General features: G+C 38.4%; 1 protein-coding gene across 1 annotated transcript in view; it reads right to left on the reverse strand.

Moving 5' to 3' along the window:
* Positions 1-10,059: 10,059 nt before the first annotated feature.
* The window catches only part of rgs4 (regulator of G protein signaling 4), a 20,130-nt gene continuing 14,852 nt past the window's right edge, over positions 10,060-15,337 (reverse strand). The window contains exons 3-5 of the mRNA XM_034080915.1: positions 13,881-13,945; positions 12,344-12,507; positions 10,060-11,776 (exon numbers count right to left, since the gene is read on the reverse strand). Coding sequence (XP_033936806.1) covers positions 11,537-11,776; positions 12,344-12,507; positions 13,881-13,945 — 469 coding nt within the window. The 3' untranslated portion in view covers positions 10,060-11,536. The remainder of the gene's footprint in view (positions 11,777-12,343; positions 12,508-13,880; positions 13,946-15,337) is intronic.

The following is a 15,337-nucleotide window of genomic DNA, read 5'->3' on the forward strand; positions in this document are numbered from 1 at the left end:
AACCATTCAATGCCTTTTTTATGTTTACTTAAGCTTCATTATCAGGCAGTTGCGTGGGCACGGCCAAATCGGTAAGCACACGGCAAGCTCACTTAGTCATGGAAGATGTCAACATTGAAGGTTCTCATGCCTTCGGGGCATTTACTACGCTGTCAACGTATGAAAGAAGAACGCATTATTTTCATGCTTCAGTAAATGAAAGAACATTCTATAATTTCCCTGGTGATATCTGTGGCATGGCACTGCTACACCCACAGGGTTTCAACCAGTGTACAGTCCACTGAGTCGGTCGGGCTGCCAACAGAACTGACAGCATGAATTGTTTGCTTAAGACTGAAGGTAACATCCCTGATTTACAAGATGCCAAAATTTCCACATCATAATCATGCTGGCATCAAGTGATGTTGTTTTTCTGACTTCATGTTGTGATTGGCATCCAAGTGGTGAGAACCATGTTTCAAAGTAATAGCAAACAAAAATATATAGTGGAGAGTCTTCTCAATCCATGATTAATATTACGGTGCCAACAACCCTCTCAAAGCTCAGGTTATTAGATAACTCAACCCTGTGTGTATCGATGTTGTGGTATCTAGAATGAAAAACCTTGACAGTGTAATGAATACGGTTTATTTTAAATCCATATCCCAAATAAACAGAGGCCAACTTACTTAAAATGTTATTAGTCAGTGAAGATTGAAATTAAAAGAACATGCAGCTGTGACTTACATATTGAGAGCAGAGAACTGTTTACACAGCTACTTTATCAAAGATGGGGTCAGGAGGCTGTTTCCTTTGGTGGGAGAGAGAACGAAAGTGCGAAGACTGAAACTCCAGATACAGCTCGGCGGTGACATTGTCCAGAAGACCCAGCCGGGAACTGTATCCACCTCCTACAAATACAATAACCTGTGAAGTCTACTCCAACATCTCCCCACACTGACAAAAAATGTACTTGATTGCACCATAAATGCATACATAAGTGCTCCCTTCAGTCAACATATGGTGCATATGTTTTAAGGACATAATAGAATAACTAGACTTTTATTGATGTGTTTATTTGGTGTAATTTCCTGTTTTTGCGAAACACATTATAAGCCCAATTGCTGGGTCTCTCGATACTATGTCACAAATATTGCCATAAAATCTGTCCCTGCTGCTTTCATTTCCTAAACCTGCAACAGAAAATAGTACAACATTATCTCATTCCTTATTCTTGGGTAAATAAAAGAATAGATACAAATGTTGAACGATTTACAAAATGGGGCCCAGGGGCTCCCTGGTGTATAAAGTTGACAGCCTCACCTACAAATTAAATATTAATCACATATTAGCTGTCATGTTCATGTGTTTTTCAAGAAGAGCAATTGTTTTACTTTAGAGTTTCAGACAATACCAGTCATTTGCAGTGCTTCTTGTACGTTTCGTATCTTTAAATTCAGTATTTCATGGTGACTTTGTGTTTATTATTTCAAAACCCCTACCTTGAAACGGCATGTGTCCGTTGTTGGATAATGTTATATACAAACAAGTGTACAGCTAAACCAATTAAAACAAACAAACCCTAACCATACAAATCCTACTTAGGTAACACATTTAATGCAAGAATCAATCTGTATCCATGGTGATTGTATAGAGTGCATTGTCACATCCAGGATTTCTGACTCAAAATTGAGAAAGGGACACTGTAGTGAAAAATGAAGGTCCTTATTTTCCAGTCATCTCTCACCTGGTTCCCTTTCTGGCCTTCACGCCTTCTCATTATCAGATCATCTTCCTGCATGTTCAGCTGCACCTCATCTATAAACCCAGCTTCCTGTTTATATAACACTCACTCAACAGACTCATGTTAGAGCTGTATCTGTATTTTTTTACACACTCATGTGTAACAAAAAATTCCTCACTATGGAGAATGTGCTGATAATTTCTTCGAAATGAAACCTCTGATACTTTTTTTAACAAATGGCACTTGCACATATTTTGAGTGTAATGGATTGCCTCAGGCCCCTTGTTATTTTCCACAATTACCGACAATTAAGTTACTTACCAAATCACAAATGAGTCTGAGGCTTTTAGTTTTAGGGGCATAATTTGAGAGAATTGTAATGTTAGCGTTAGTCAGAACAATGTTTTCGTCGTCTATTTTTGTTTTGCCTCAACAATGCAGACAAGATTGAAGGTCAAAATGATGATTCATTGCTGATACAGCACTTTACGTCCCCCAAAGTCACTATTAATCATGATGGATGATGTGACTTCAAAAGAAATGTAGCATGTTCAAAAGGTTTTAAAAGCTGTCTTGCAATAAATATGTGTACTCTTCTTTATTGTGGACATGAAGTTCTCTCGTAAAGGTAATCTCTCTGCTCATCTGCACATAAATACTTTGATGTTTTTTTCCATGGAAAGTATCCCTGGTAAAAAAAAATGCCCTGAAAAACAATCCCTGATCCTAAGTCATGAATTTCCTCTTACTGTCTGATTTGTGTTATTATAACATTTAAATAGAGATCAATTGAAGTAGCTCTGTGTAAAAGCAGTACAAACACACAGATTAAGCTTACTTCAAACTTCATATAACTTTTGATATGTGATTTGAGTTGAGTTTTCTAATTAAGTAGATTTGCCAGCTTGTATCATATAATTTGTTATGTTTAACATTTGGTTCGTATGTTATTCCCTGTTGAGGTGATCATTTTTTTTATTGCTTTTTTAATTTCTCATTTTCGATTCCAGTTTTGATGGTGAACAGCAAAAATCATTAGGCGTACACTTTTGACATAATGTTATTATTCTTGCTGTTGGCAACAAATTAATACTTTGACAAAAGTGCACGAATAATCAGCATAGTGAAGACGAAAGAAATAACAATCAATACAACCATATATATTTCCTATAAATGCTTAATACAATTATTAACCCTGCACACAATCAAGTGTCAAAACATATCACAAGGGTGTAAAAAACCTGCTATTGAAGCGTTGAACAGATGTTGTAATGCAATAACAAAAGTCTACAGTGATTTGAATCACTCAGTGTTTATTTAAAAAACGTATCTAAACAATAAACCAGAGATCCAGACATACAGCCCCAGGGATGTATGTTCTGTATGTGTGCGCGTGTTCGTGTGGAGGAGATAAGTGGCTTTGTGCGTGCATGTCTCAGTGTACGTGCTTCCCTGCATGCGTGATGACATTAGAGCGCCAGATCATACTGTCAGGGTTTGATTAGCGGGCCTTACAGCTGCTTGGCATTGGGAGAACATCCAGAGACAAGCAGGTTAGCGCTGAATGAAGCGCTGATCAAGCCTGACTCTGGTTAGTATTACAGCTGCGGGCGAAGAAAAGCACACAGAAACAAGTGTTGTATAACATAACCCCTAAATGACATGCGTTGAATATGTTTGCACATTTGAAATGTCATGTCCTGTGTTCTGTATGGTACATCCATCTGTTCATGCAAGAGCTGGGCAAATTACACTTCCTTAATGCAAGGTTTTTCCTGTTTCCTGATGTTTTAGACAGACTTCCTCTGTTCTTCAACATCTGATTTCAACTGTTTGTAAAGTAGTGTGATCATCTTCTTCGGGGTACAGTAGTTTCCATATACCATCTGTCTCATTTTAAGTGACATTTCTGATTAGCGAGACATTTGTGGACTGTATGTTTATTTCAGGAACAGATGGACAGGGCTTATTTGTATATCTAAATACAAGTAGGTGGAAATACATATACTGTAAGAGGTTTGTTCCAATAAAAAAACAATAATAATTCCAATAATGATCAGCCCGAGGTCTAGTTTTGATATAAAGCTGCACTCGCAGTAATGTCCAAGTTAAGAAACATTGTCAACAAAGTCAAGCAAAACTAAATCCTCACTACGGAATGAAATGAAAAATGGAAGCCTGTGAAAAGTGCTTTTTAATGATCTTTTAGGCACGTTGGCTTGAAACATGATCCCTTAAATGAATGGGATACGATTTATTCGTCATTTAACTATAGCTGCGATTATCATTTGAAAGGAGTTGAATACCCCCTGAAAGCACAGTGTGAGCACCCTGCAGGCAAAACAAAAGGCTCTGTAATGATTCTGTTTATGTGCAGCTGCTAACTGTCTGAATGGATAAAAAGCAGAGCTCCACAGCTCACAGAAATTAATTTAACTCAGGGAAGGAAGGGCAGTTGTACAGAAAGAACAGAGCTATGGTTACAAGTGGTCAAAACATTCTCTCTGCTGTCTTACTCAGTTTTACAACTGTCCTCTCTAAAGTTTTCCATCATTGCACTGTAGCATTTTATTAACTTTGAGTTAGAACGATTACAGTCCCAGATCCCAAGGGACATTTTAATACTAAGTCTGTCATAGATTGTCCTCACCAAAATGTCAACAGCAATCTTTGTTTTTTTCAATGCTTCAAACCAATGGTGTTTACAATACCTGAAGAGCGACCTCTTTTGCCAGTAGTATTATCACATTAGATATTTAGTTCAAAACAGGAAGCAGAAACACATTTAACTTGGTGCACCAAATAACATAATCCATTTGATTATTATTAAATTAATTAATTAATTCTTATCTGAACACTTTTGGTGTACATAAAAAAATGGAAGCAGCCACAAACAATTGAGTTCCACAACTTTTTTATCTTTAAATTAAAGGGGACCTATCATGCTAAATGCACTTTTGTACGTCTTTTATACATGAATATGTGTCCCCGGTGTGCCAGGGAACTCACCAAGTGTCCGAAAACACAACCCTCTCTCTTTTCCTCCATACCCAAATCTCTAAAAACGGGGCTGCAACGGAGCTGATTATTATTTGAATTTTTCTGACTTCAGAAAAGGGGTGCTCCGCCTATATGGGCAACTCTCCACCTATCAGGGGAATGAGAGACCGCTCGAAAGCGCTGGAGACGCTGTAGTACATATGCCAGGCCTGTAAGTGGCGCTGTAGTCTGCAACAAAAGCAGAATCAGCCCTCGCAAAAACAGGGCTGGAATAGAGCGAAATGAGGCATGGCTAAAATGCATGATCTGTTTGGTATTTTGAAAAAAAAAATTCACAGACATGTTTTATGGCCCTACAATATTATGTTTCAAATATAGCATGATAGGTCCACTTTAAAACATGTTCAAATGCTTTGTTTCATATTCAGCTCTTACGAAGCGTCAACACAGCAGTGTGCGTTGACGCTTGGCAGTGGGCGTGTCTGAAGCTTGGGGATTTTGTGCGAGCAACGCGACCAACAACCAATCACATGAATCTCCCGCCCCAGACATACAAAGCAATAGCAATGTTAAAACGAAGTAAACTGGATATAAAATCCCCAAACAGGCGAAAACCTACCAGTTTCACCCACTGTCTCTGCCACCTCCCTCCATGCCTCGCTCCTCCGGTTTGTATCCCGGTAGATGAACAGAGACTGATCATACAGCACCGGGTGATTCACGACCGCTATAATGAATTTTCCCTCCATTTTTTGGAATATGAGGAAATGACCTGCGTAGTCTCTCCCAGCATACACGCGGTTTGATTGGCTAGCGCTTGTACTGGCAGATTTGCATAAACGGGATTTCATTGGCTGACGCTTCTGCCGAGGCGCAAAAAGTTGAACATTGCTCAACTTTTGAAGCCAGCAACGCCAGCAACGCTCCACGTCGCTTCCCAAAATGCAGTTCGGCTAAAAGTGACGTCACCCCATTCAAAGTGAATGGGCAGAAGCGTTGTAAGCTTCAATGCACGCCGCTGTGTGGACGGGCCATTACAGTTGCGAAAAAGTCAAATAAAATGTAACCTGGGCTTATTAAAGTGACGTTATTTGCAAATGTGTAAAACTACCCGGCACAAATCATCTGAAGGATTAGTTTTCTATTCCTGTCTCTAATCAACTACTACTTGACTTTAATTTTTAACCTTGAAGATAATTTTCCCACACATTTATGCAGCATGTAGCCTACTGTATTTATTCTTTTATATTAACAAACTATCAGAAGACTAATTGGAATGTCAAAGTAGTCATTGGTAGTACCAAAACCCACAAAAACTGCGACCAAACTCTGCAGTCTTTCTGATAAAGCCTTTTAGCATCTTTCAGCTCAATGTTTTGTTTTTTACAGCCTGGAATGTTACAGTTGTGGTCACTGCAACCAGCAGGATTCTGTTTCCCTTTTGTATATATCCAACACAAACCTAAAATACAATAAATATTGGATTAAAAATTGGTCTTTTTGTAGCTCCAGTCTTAAATATGAATATTTGTATTCAAATGATATGTGCTGACCCCCCTCGTGCACTCCTCCTTAATACTCCTAGACTCTGATTTATTTTAGATGACGGATAAGAATTCACAAAAGCACACTGGCCCCAGTGGATCTATCACTTTCTTCTCTGTGTTTCGACTGCTAAATCCAAGCATACTAAGGCTGATATGCATCAGTATATTATACATGAAAGACAGCAGTATATCACATAGAAAGGAGAATGTGTGGCCGTTTCTCAATCGCGAGGATACTGGCTGCTCACATGTCTTCCGAGTCACTTCCTTCAGAAGCTAGGCAAGAATCCTTCCTGGCATTTGGAAAACGAAGAGTGGAACAGGCTAGCAAGGGTGCAGGTGTGCGACATATGAGAGGCCCCGCCTTACATTTTCCGCCACAGATTTGGGGAAATTGGTCCGTGCGCAAAGCATTGTGGGGATTTGAAGGACACGAAGTCTACCCATGTGCAGCCTCAAAATTACCCCCAAACCAAGGACGCGGCCTCGTGGAATTCCAAGTATGCTGGAGATTGGAACAGTCCTTCGGTGGCACTCGATGACGTAGTATCCTTGAAATATTGGCTTGGAAGCCAGTTTCCTCGCGATTGAGAAACGGCCTCTGTCTGTGTAATCACACCTTTTTATCTCTACCTCAGGAAAAGCTGACATGGAGTACTAACATACTTTTGAAAGTTGTTGGTCAATCATTAAATCAAGCACTTTTACAGATGCTGTCTCTATTGTATTATATGTATTCTATTTTAGGGTATTTTACTAAGTAGCAAAGCAGGCCGATTGTATTAACTGTCAGTAAATATTTAGGCCTGTTTGCCTCGTCTCCCTTTCTCTAAAGTGTATTTACTGAAGATTCAATTCAAGCAAGCATATTTACTGTAAATGGCCTTAAATGTGTTGGCCTTAAATAGGCATGGAGTTAGCCTGGGAGTGTAAATACAGTTTACTAAACATTGGAGGTAAATCGCAACTCAAGATAAACCAGTTTTAGACACAGAGGAGACCTTAACTCTGAGGACAAATCACAATTATTAACTAACCAAAATCATTGACTGTGTTTAAATGCGTACTACTATTCCTGATATTCCAAATACGACATGGCCTTATTTTGAAAGTAAAATATTGAGATTAAGACGTGAGGTATGCATAGAATATTCTGGTTATGAGCTTTTTGAACATTTGGTTTAATAAGGATGTTTACTGCAGTTTGCAATACGCAGCCTGCTATCTGTCTACTGCCAGATCTTTGCCTTGTACAAAAATTTGTTTGAAAGGCTGGGTAAGAGATGCACGCCCAAAAGAACATTTAAAAATGTCTGGTTAGAAGGGGAAATGCACTTTTTGTTTTTTTGAATATACACAACTGTGGAATCCTGACATAAAGGGTGTTTTAAGTTAATCAAGGTATGGTGCATGTAAACGGGAATATTAGTGGAACACCCACCTGATTTACAATGTTAACTGTTTAGGAATATTGCGTTTTTCTTAATTAAATTTGGATTTTAGAGATTATAATTTAAAAGAACAGTAGTTTAAAAAAAATTGGATTTAAATGTATTTGATAACTGTTTTGCACTCAACGCTTAAAATACCTTTCAGGTTTTAACACATCTTGCCAAGATTTAAATTTGCAGCTTTGAATGGTACTGATTGTTTAAAATGAACACTAAACATAGCAAACCAATCTGAGTTGGAACTGACCAACCAGTCAGCTAACAGGAATGCTGCTATAAATGGGGAAGTTAAATAAAACAGAAGTTCTTCTAAACTAAAAAGGCACCCTAGAAGGTTTATGATATAAAAATCTTTCTCTCTTAGGCCCAAAATGTCTCCTGTTGATTATTTGATAGAAATGCTGATGCAGTAATCACTTACAATCTGCAGACATGACGCAAGAGATTCCAGGCTAATGTCTTCTGATTATAGATGATTACTGTGTGATTGTGAAGTGACAGTCTGAGTAATGGTGAGGTCATGAAAACATGTTTTACACAGCTCTAGAAGACAACTGTGCTGAATGAAATATGTCTCGTTACTGTGGCATATCATGTTTGATAATTATCATGAGACGTAAAGCTTGGTGTCATGATCATGTCATTTGAAAAGTAATGCAGGAGAATGAAGACAGCATTGATTGATACCGGAAATCACAATTCTACAATCCTCAAACATGTTTTTAATCAAATAAAGCAGTCTTGCAGGCATTAGTTATTGGATTAATTTACCATTTCCCTATTTGTTGCAGCTGAATATTACACTCTCTGAGCTGATTGGACCATTATTCAGATCACCTGTTGCTCAGAGTGCGGCGACTGACTCCTAATTGAGCAATCCCCATCTTGGCCAATCAGAGTGTGACCACACCCTTTCTTTAGGGTTTAAGAGCGGTAGAGAACTGCGCCCTCCTTCATCATTGCACAACTGATTTCAGCAGTTAATGGCTCATGTTGGTGTTTGGGTCCTTTTGAGTAGTGATGGCAAAATGAAGCTTTGAATGAAGCATCGAACCACTCGGACAATTGTGTCGGAAATAGGTTCATTTCTCGAAGCTTCAGTTACAGCGACCTCTCCTGGCGAAGTGCAAATCTGCAATGGGTTTAACGTATCTTTGCCTTGAAAAATATTCGATGCGCAAGCACGCACACACACGCGCACGCGCACACACACACACACACACACACACACACACACACACACACACACACACACACACACACACACACACACACACACACACACACACACTCTAAGACTGAATATCATGTTCTATTTGCAATTAAAGATTGATAATTGTGTGTATTGGGTTATTGAGAAGAGACTAAAGAGTGCTGGAAAATATGTTGGGCGGAGAGGGCCTTTTATCAGTTATTAAAGTTAAAAAGCAATGATTAAAAGTACATCCATTCAGGGTTTTGAACCAGCTGCGCGGAGGACACGCTGCATTGGGGCCACCGGCTCTACCCATCTATTCCTTAACATATTAAACTTTTTTTATATTACTGATAATTGTCTTATTGTTCCCCGAGCCAGAACGACCTATCTTTCTTCCTGGCTTGCTCTATAATGATACTACAATTCAAATGCAATACCAACAACAACTCAACAGCAACAACACAAACTACGACAACAACCCACACATTGCGCATTGTTTAGAGCGGTCATAAAGTGTTGAAGCGCTCAAATTCGAAACTGTTTCAACCTGTCACCTGTCAGAATCGAGACGAAGCAGTGCATTGAATCGCGTGAATGGACCGCGAACCAGTCAAGTGATTCATTCAGGAAATGAAGCAGTTGCTGCTTCGGACGTCACATGTCACGTAATTTGAAGCAGTTGCTGCTTCGGACGTCATATATGTCACGTGATTTGAAGCAAGCTTCGGCACTTAAGATATTTGATTTGGCAACTATTACATTTTTCCTATTGTATGTGGTTGGGACCTGATCAAATACAATTTAAGTTATCATTATCACCACATATTGCTAGTTCACATTGAACACCTCATAGCCAACGATGACCTTGCTGTTGATTTATAAAAAACTTGCTGTACTGATTTGTATCTCACCTGCATGCATACCTAGAGCCAATGAAGTACAAGTACCTTTTAGATCAATTTCCTTAACATTGCTAAATAAGGTATCTGACATTAATAAAAAGGTAAGCTAATGGGATCATATCAAATGCAACCTCATAGGGCTGCTACAGTAGCATGGCTTTAGACTCTTAATCAAACTCTCGAATCCAACTTAAATCAGACTATTCACACACAAAGTTCTGATCATCCAACACAACATTTTATTCGTGAACAGTCACAGATGTGATGTATAAATAGGGCAACAACATCATTTATTAAATATATACAGACAGTTTCTACTTTTCTATTATCACAGTATACATTTTGAGAACACATTTTCGTATGCAAAGCCACCAAAATACATTTAATTTAAGTGAACACACTGTGCAGTGTGCTGCACACATTACAGTAATTAACATCGGAACACAGCTGTTTGACAGAGGAACTCGTGAAAATCAATCGAATGAGTCACAATTTACCTTTTCGTCAGTATTTAAAATCAATACTACAATATTAAATCATGCTTAAACGTCCAACTAGAAGTAGTCAAAGCCAATATTTGCGTATTGCAGTTTAAGATAGATAACTTACTTGAGGTGATGAGAACGTATACATCAATATAATAACAACCAGATTCAGAGACAGCTTCATTATTGGCAATAAGAGTGTTAAACAACTGAACTGCTGAAACAATTTTTTAACAAGATTTTTAATGACATAATTACTCTGTAGCTATGTTTGACAATAAAGAAGCTTGAACCTTGATACGTCTGCAGTTGTTTGAATGTTAACGTAGGAAATGAAGAAGAACATAATGTAAAGCTAATTGCTAACACTTTGTTTGTGCACATTCATTTGGGTATCTGACCCACAAAACAGAATAGAAGACCCTGTCAGATTTGTGTAGGCTGTCTGGGGGAGAAATGGTTTCAAATAAACTGTTTTTCTGACGGAGGGATTTTATAAAGATAGGCGCTAAAACGAAGTGTTTCAAACAGAGTGGGAATACAGGTTTTTTCAGGCAGCAAATGTAAAGAAATGTTTTTTTAACTTTAAAGCATGTAAACATGTTCAGGTAGAAACCCTGAATCCAAGTTTGAATCTGTAAATGTGCATTATATGTCACCTTTAAATTGTGTTCGGTGCATATAGCCTACTGTAAGTTAATGTTATAACAATATCAACACTTTTGCATTGCAGATTAATACATTAAGGTTGATTGAATTTAGTTCAATAAAACATAAACATGCCCACTATTACATACTGGATTACTGACCAACATCATAATACAAATAAAATAAATAAAAACCCTGATAGTTTAGTCATCCTCACTTTTATAGAGCTTTCACAGAATATCGCTCAGAGTATGATCGTGGTCTCTATGCTCTCATCTTTACAGTTAAATTGGGCAGTTAAAGAACTAAAAAGTGTTATTTGTCAAAGAAAACAAACCCCTCTCACAAAAGGCTCCACTGGCAGTTGTTAAAATATAAAATATTGATTCACCTTCGTAAATTGGACCGTCAAAGTATAAAACAGAAATAAAGTCTTCAACAAATGTCATATTCAAAACTACTTTGTTCTACTCAATACATATTTAAGACAAAAACCAACCGTTCTTTACCAGTGTTAACTTTCCAGTACTTTTTCAGTCTTTGGCACATTCTTCTTCTAGTCTTTAGTGTTCACTCTGCTGTTTAGGCACCGCCCGTTAAGGCCTGCCCGTTCTTGGCACTGTCAGAGATTTTCCTTTCCATCTTCTCCTGAGCAGCAGTGGTCCGTGTCAGATCCTGGATCAGTTTGGAGTTGAGGAAGCGCCTGTAGGAGTCTTTCTCCATCAAGGTGTAGATCATCTGCTGGGCCTCGTCGAAACAACACGGGCAGGGGTTCTCTACGTTTTTCTTCGTTTCCTCTCTGGTGGCCGCGTCTAAGTTCACCTTTAATAAATGGAAAGAGAGGGTTGAGATTTATCAGGATTTCAAGAGCATAAACTTGTATTATGACATACTATATTGCTATAGTTAAAACAAAAGATCTCAAAAATATTGTCCTACTGTATGGTAAAAGAAAAGCTTGGAGGAAAGAACAAAGCATTTGCAAATTTATATTCTCAGTTTATTTTTACCAACTTTTCAAATGTTTTCAGTCAACCCATACAGTATGACTGAACTGAAGTGTTCTTAAATTCCCTCATTCATTCTAAGTGCTTGAAGGCTTTTTGGTATAGCAGCATTGTGACTGAATATATTCATAGCTCTGCAGTCACATCAGTCCTTCACTTTCCTGAAGGAGATGTACAGCTGCATTCATAGGACATGTCTCTAATGTCTGTGCGGTGTGTTTAAAACAATATTAATTCATCTACATTTGTGTTTTCCGCTTCTCTCTCTAGAATACTTCCTGGCAAAATAAGCTAAGGTACTTTTACATTTTTCGTCATAACATACTGATGAAGCTCTCTAATTGACATTTTATATCTTACATTCTTTGATAAAAAATATTACCTCATTGGTGGCATTGGCCTCAACATGTTGCTGGTAGATCTGCTTGGATCTGTTGGCCATCTTGGAAGGAGCAGACTTCTTGTATACTTCGCAGGCGACCCAGAAGTCTAGATTCTCCTTGCTAAACTCTGACTTCAGGAAGTTGCCGAAGACGGTACGACCCACTAACACAGAGGGGGAAATAGCGTCTTTTAATATCCAATGCACCTTACAGACACATGAGTATGCACATTGGCAAAGCCGCAGTATCATTAATAGAGGGTATGTTATATATTGAAGATCCTTTTAACTAAAAAGAAAATACAGCCTTGACATATGGATATTAAAATTATCTAAATGGTAAATGCCCATATTTGTGTTGAAGAATCAGAATCAGTTGTACAATTTTAAGGTGCCAATATTTGCCAAAATGCTTCTAACTTCCGTTTCCCAATCCGAAAGCTATTTATTAGTTTAAATTGTCTCCAAATTGCTTGTGAGGTGCGTGAAATCAAATAGGAAGAACCTTATGGCAATAGAACATTTATATAAACAGTCACATAAAATCTTCCTCATCAAGAGAAAATAATCACTTTACGTGACAGCAGTGTAATTATACTGAGTTATAACATCTCACCGAAAGATCATTAAGTCCTGGCGGCAATAATTGCATCCTTTCTTTTAAGACAAGACAAGTGTTTTCCAATAATCAATGGAAGGCAAAACCTCAAACCCTCAGCACTACGATGACAGCACGGAGACCATTGAGGCCAGGATAAGATAAACGGAACCAAAATAGAACCAATAAAAGCAGAAGGAGGACATGACGACGTTGGGAGGTCAGTGGATGAGGTCAGGTTCTCGGAAGGCCATTGCTCCCTTTTTGTGTTTGCATACTCACACAGTGTAATTCTCAGTGGGCTTGGACATACACACACAAACACTTGTACACTCTGCACTGGTCAGCATGCCCTGAGGGGCTGTTGAGTTGTGCCTAGAGACACGTAGCAGAGGAGCAGAGCATGAGAATGCGTTGGAGAGCGCCTGTTTGCGTCTGTGCATAAGTCGGTTAAATTTCCATGTTTGTGTGACCAAGTCTCCTTCAATTTCGATTATCATCATGATCTGTTGCTACCTAATATACGTTGCCAAACCAACATATTTGCTTTACTAAATGTATTTCATTTCCAATGTATGCCATACAAAAAGTAAAGAAAGCGATCCCTTTTGATCTGCCAAAACTTTACTAGCAGCCATTGGCAAGGAATTCGAAGGACTTGCCTGATCATTTTCCCAGGATAACAGCACAATCATGTCACACGAGAATGATAGTGTTTAAGTTTTACGTTTTTTTTGTAAGCCCTTAGAGAGATACTGCTGGTAAAACCAATGAGTCAAGCATCCGCATGGCAGTAATTGTCCGTATTGTTGGTGTCAGACGATGAGCAAGGAGGGCGGAAGATATTTGGGTTTGCTTTGGACATAAACATAACCTAGTCAGGAAGTTTTAGGTTATACTTCAGGTTAAAAAGGCATGAAGCAACAGTGTTATACTTACTCTCACTGGTAATCACATGGTTGAAAGATTCTTTCCATTTCTTCAACTCAGCTGCAGTTGGCCCACTAAAACACAGATGGAGGGTTTTATTTAAAAAGGTTGCAAATACTTTTTGAGTGTTTTTAAATTTAACCTGCGATATGAATGTAGCAATTTCACTGTAAAAAAAAGACGAAATTAAATGACACAGATTGTGTTCAGGGTCTGAATTTAACATTAAACCATATCTATTGTGGACATAAATACGTTTTAATAATGTACTAGAGCACTGTTTGAAAAGGTTAAGAAACCATCCTACTGGATTCCTGGCATTCAACTCAAACAAATACTAAAAACTGAATGCAAAATGTTGTATCAGAAGTATGTCCATAACAATTATATAAAAGAGTATACAATATAGTGGTGCAAGAATGAGTCCTGAAACAGGCAAATTAGTTAGCCTTGATCTCTTCGGTTCCCTCATTTGTTTAGTTTCATCAGTTATGGTTAGTTGGTCGAAATATGGCAGTTATCAGAGGTGGGGACTCGAGTCACATGACTTGACTCGAGTCAGACTCGAGTCACATATTTTTTGACTTGAGACTTGCTTGACTAACATTGATGAAAGACTTGACTTGACTTTGACTTGGTATTCATGACTTGAGACTTGACTTAAGCTTGAGATAGATGACTTGAAAGGACTTGACTGTTTAAAATTAAATATTGGCGTTTGTTTTTGTAGTGAGATATTACGTTTAGTTTTTTCGAAAAACGTGATTATAGCGCCATGAGCGCAAACCTGGCAACCCACTAGAAGGCAGGAGTCTCAGTTAACATGGCAGCGGCTAGCGTTACTCCACAAATAGTGAAGTTTGGATTCAAGGATTATGTTGTCGATGACGGTAATAAGAAGAGAACAGCGGTATGCAGGGTCTGCAGCATAAAGATCAGTGACACGACCACCACAACATCCAACTTCATTCGTCACTACAAAAAACACCACAGAGAAAGGTGCGTGCATGTGTTGTGATAGCTTGAATGCTAACGTTAAGTTTAAGCTACGTTAGACTTGGTTTCAAATCGATTAAGCATTGCAAAGAGAAGACAAAACGGTAAATCAACACTAAAACCTCCAAGGGATTCATTTTTACTAACCCTGATACTGACGGGCTGTCAGGAGAGGGAGAGAGAGAAAAAGAGATGCCCCGTTTATTTCCCCTGTGTTATTATCAGGAGTTACTGTACACTTTTGAATAATGTAGTTCATCTACTTTTAGTAGTTTGTTCAAATGTTTTAATTATGTTGTTTTTGTTTGTAGAAGTGCATCATTCCTTGATTTATTGTAAAATGAATCTGAACTTTTTGATCTGTTATGATCATCCACACACACAGCTTTGGGGACAGAGCCTTCTCAGTGGCAGCTCCTAGGCTCTGGAATTCCCTCCCCCAAGATCTTCGTGACTCCGAGTCCCTCACA

This window comes from Pseudochaenichthys georgianus, chromosome 4 (genome assembly GCF_902827115.2).
Source record: "Pseudochaenichthys georgianus chromosome 4, fPseGeo1.2, whole genome shotgun sequence".
NCBI classification, from domain to species: domain Eukaryota; kingdom Metazoa; phylum Chordata; class Actinopteri; order Perciformes; family Channichthyidae; genus Pseudochaenichthys; species Pseudochaenichthys georgianus.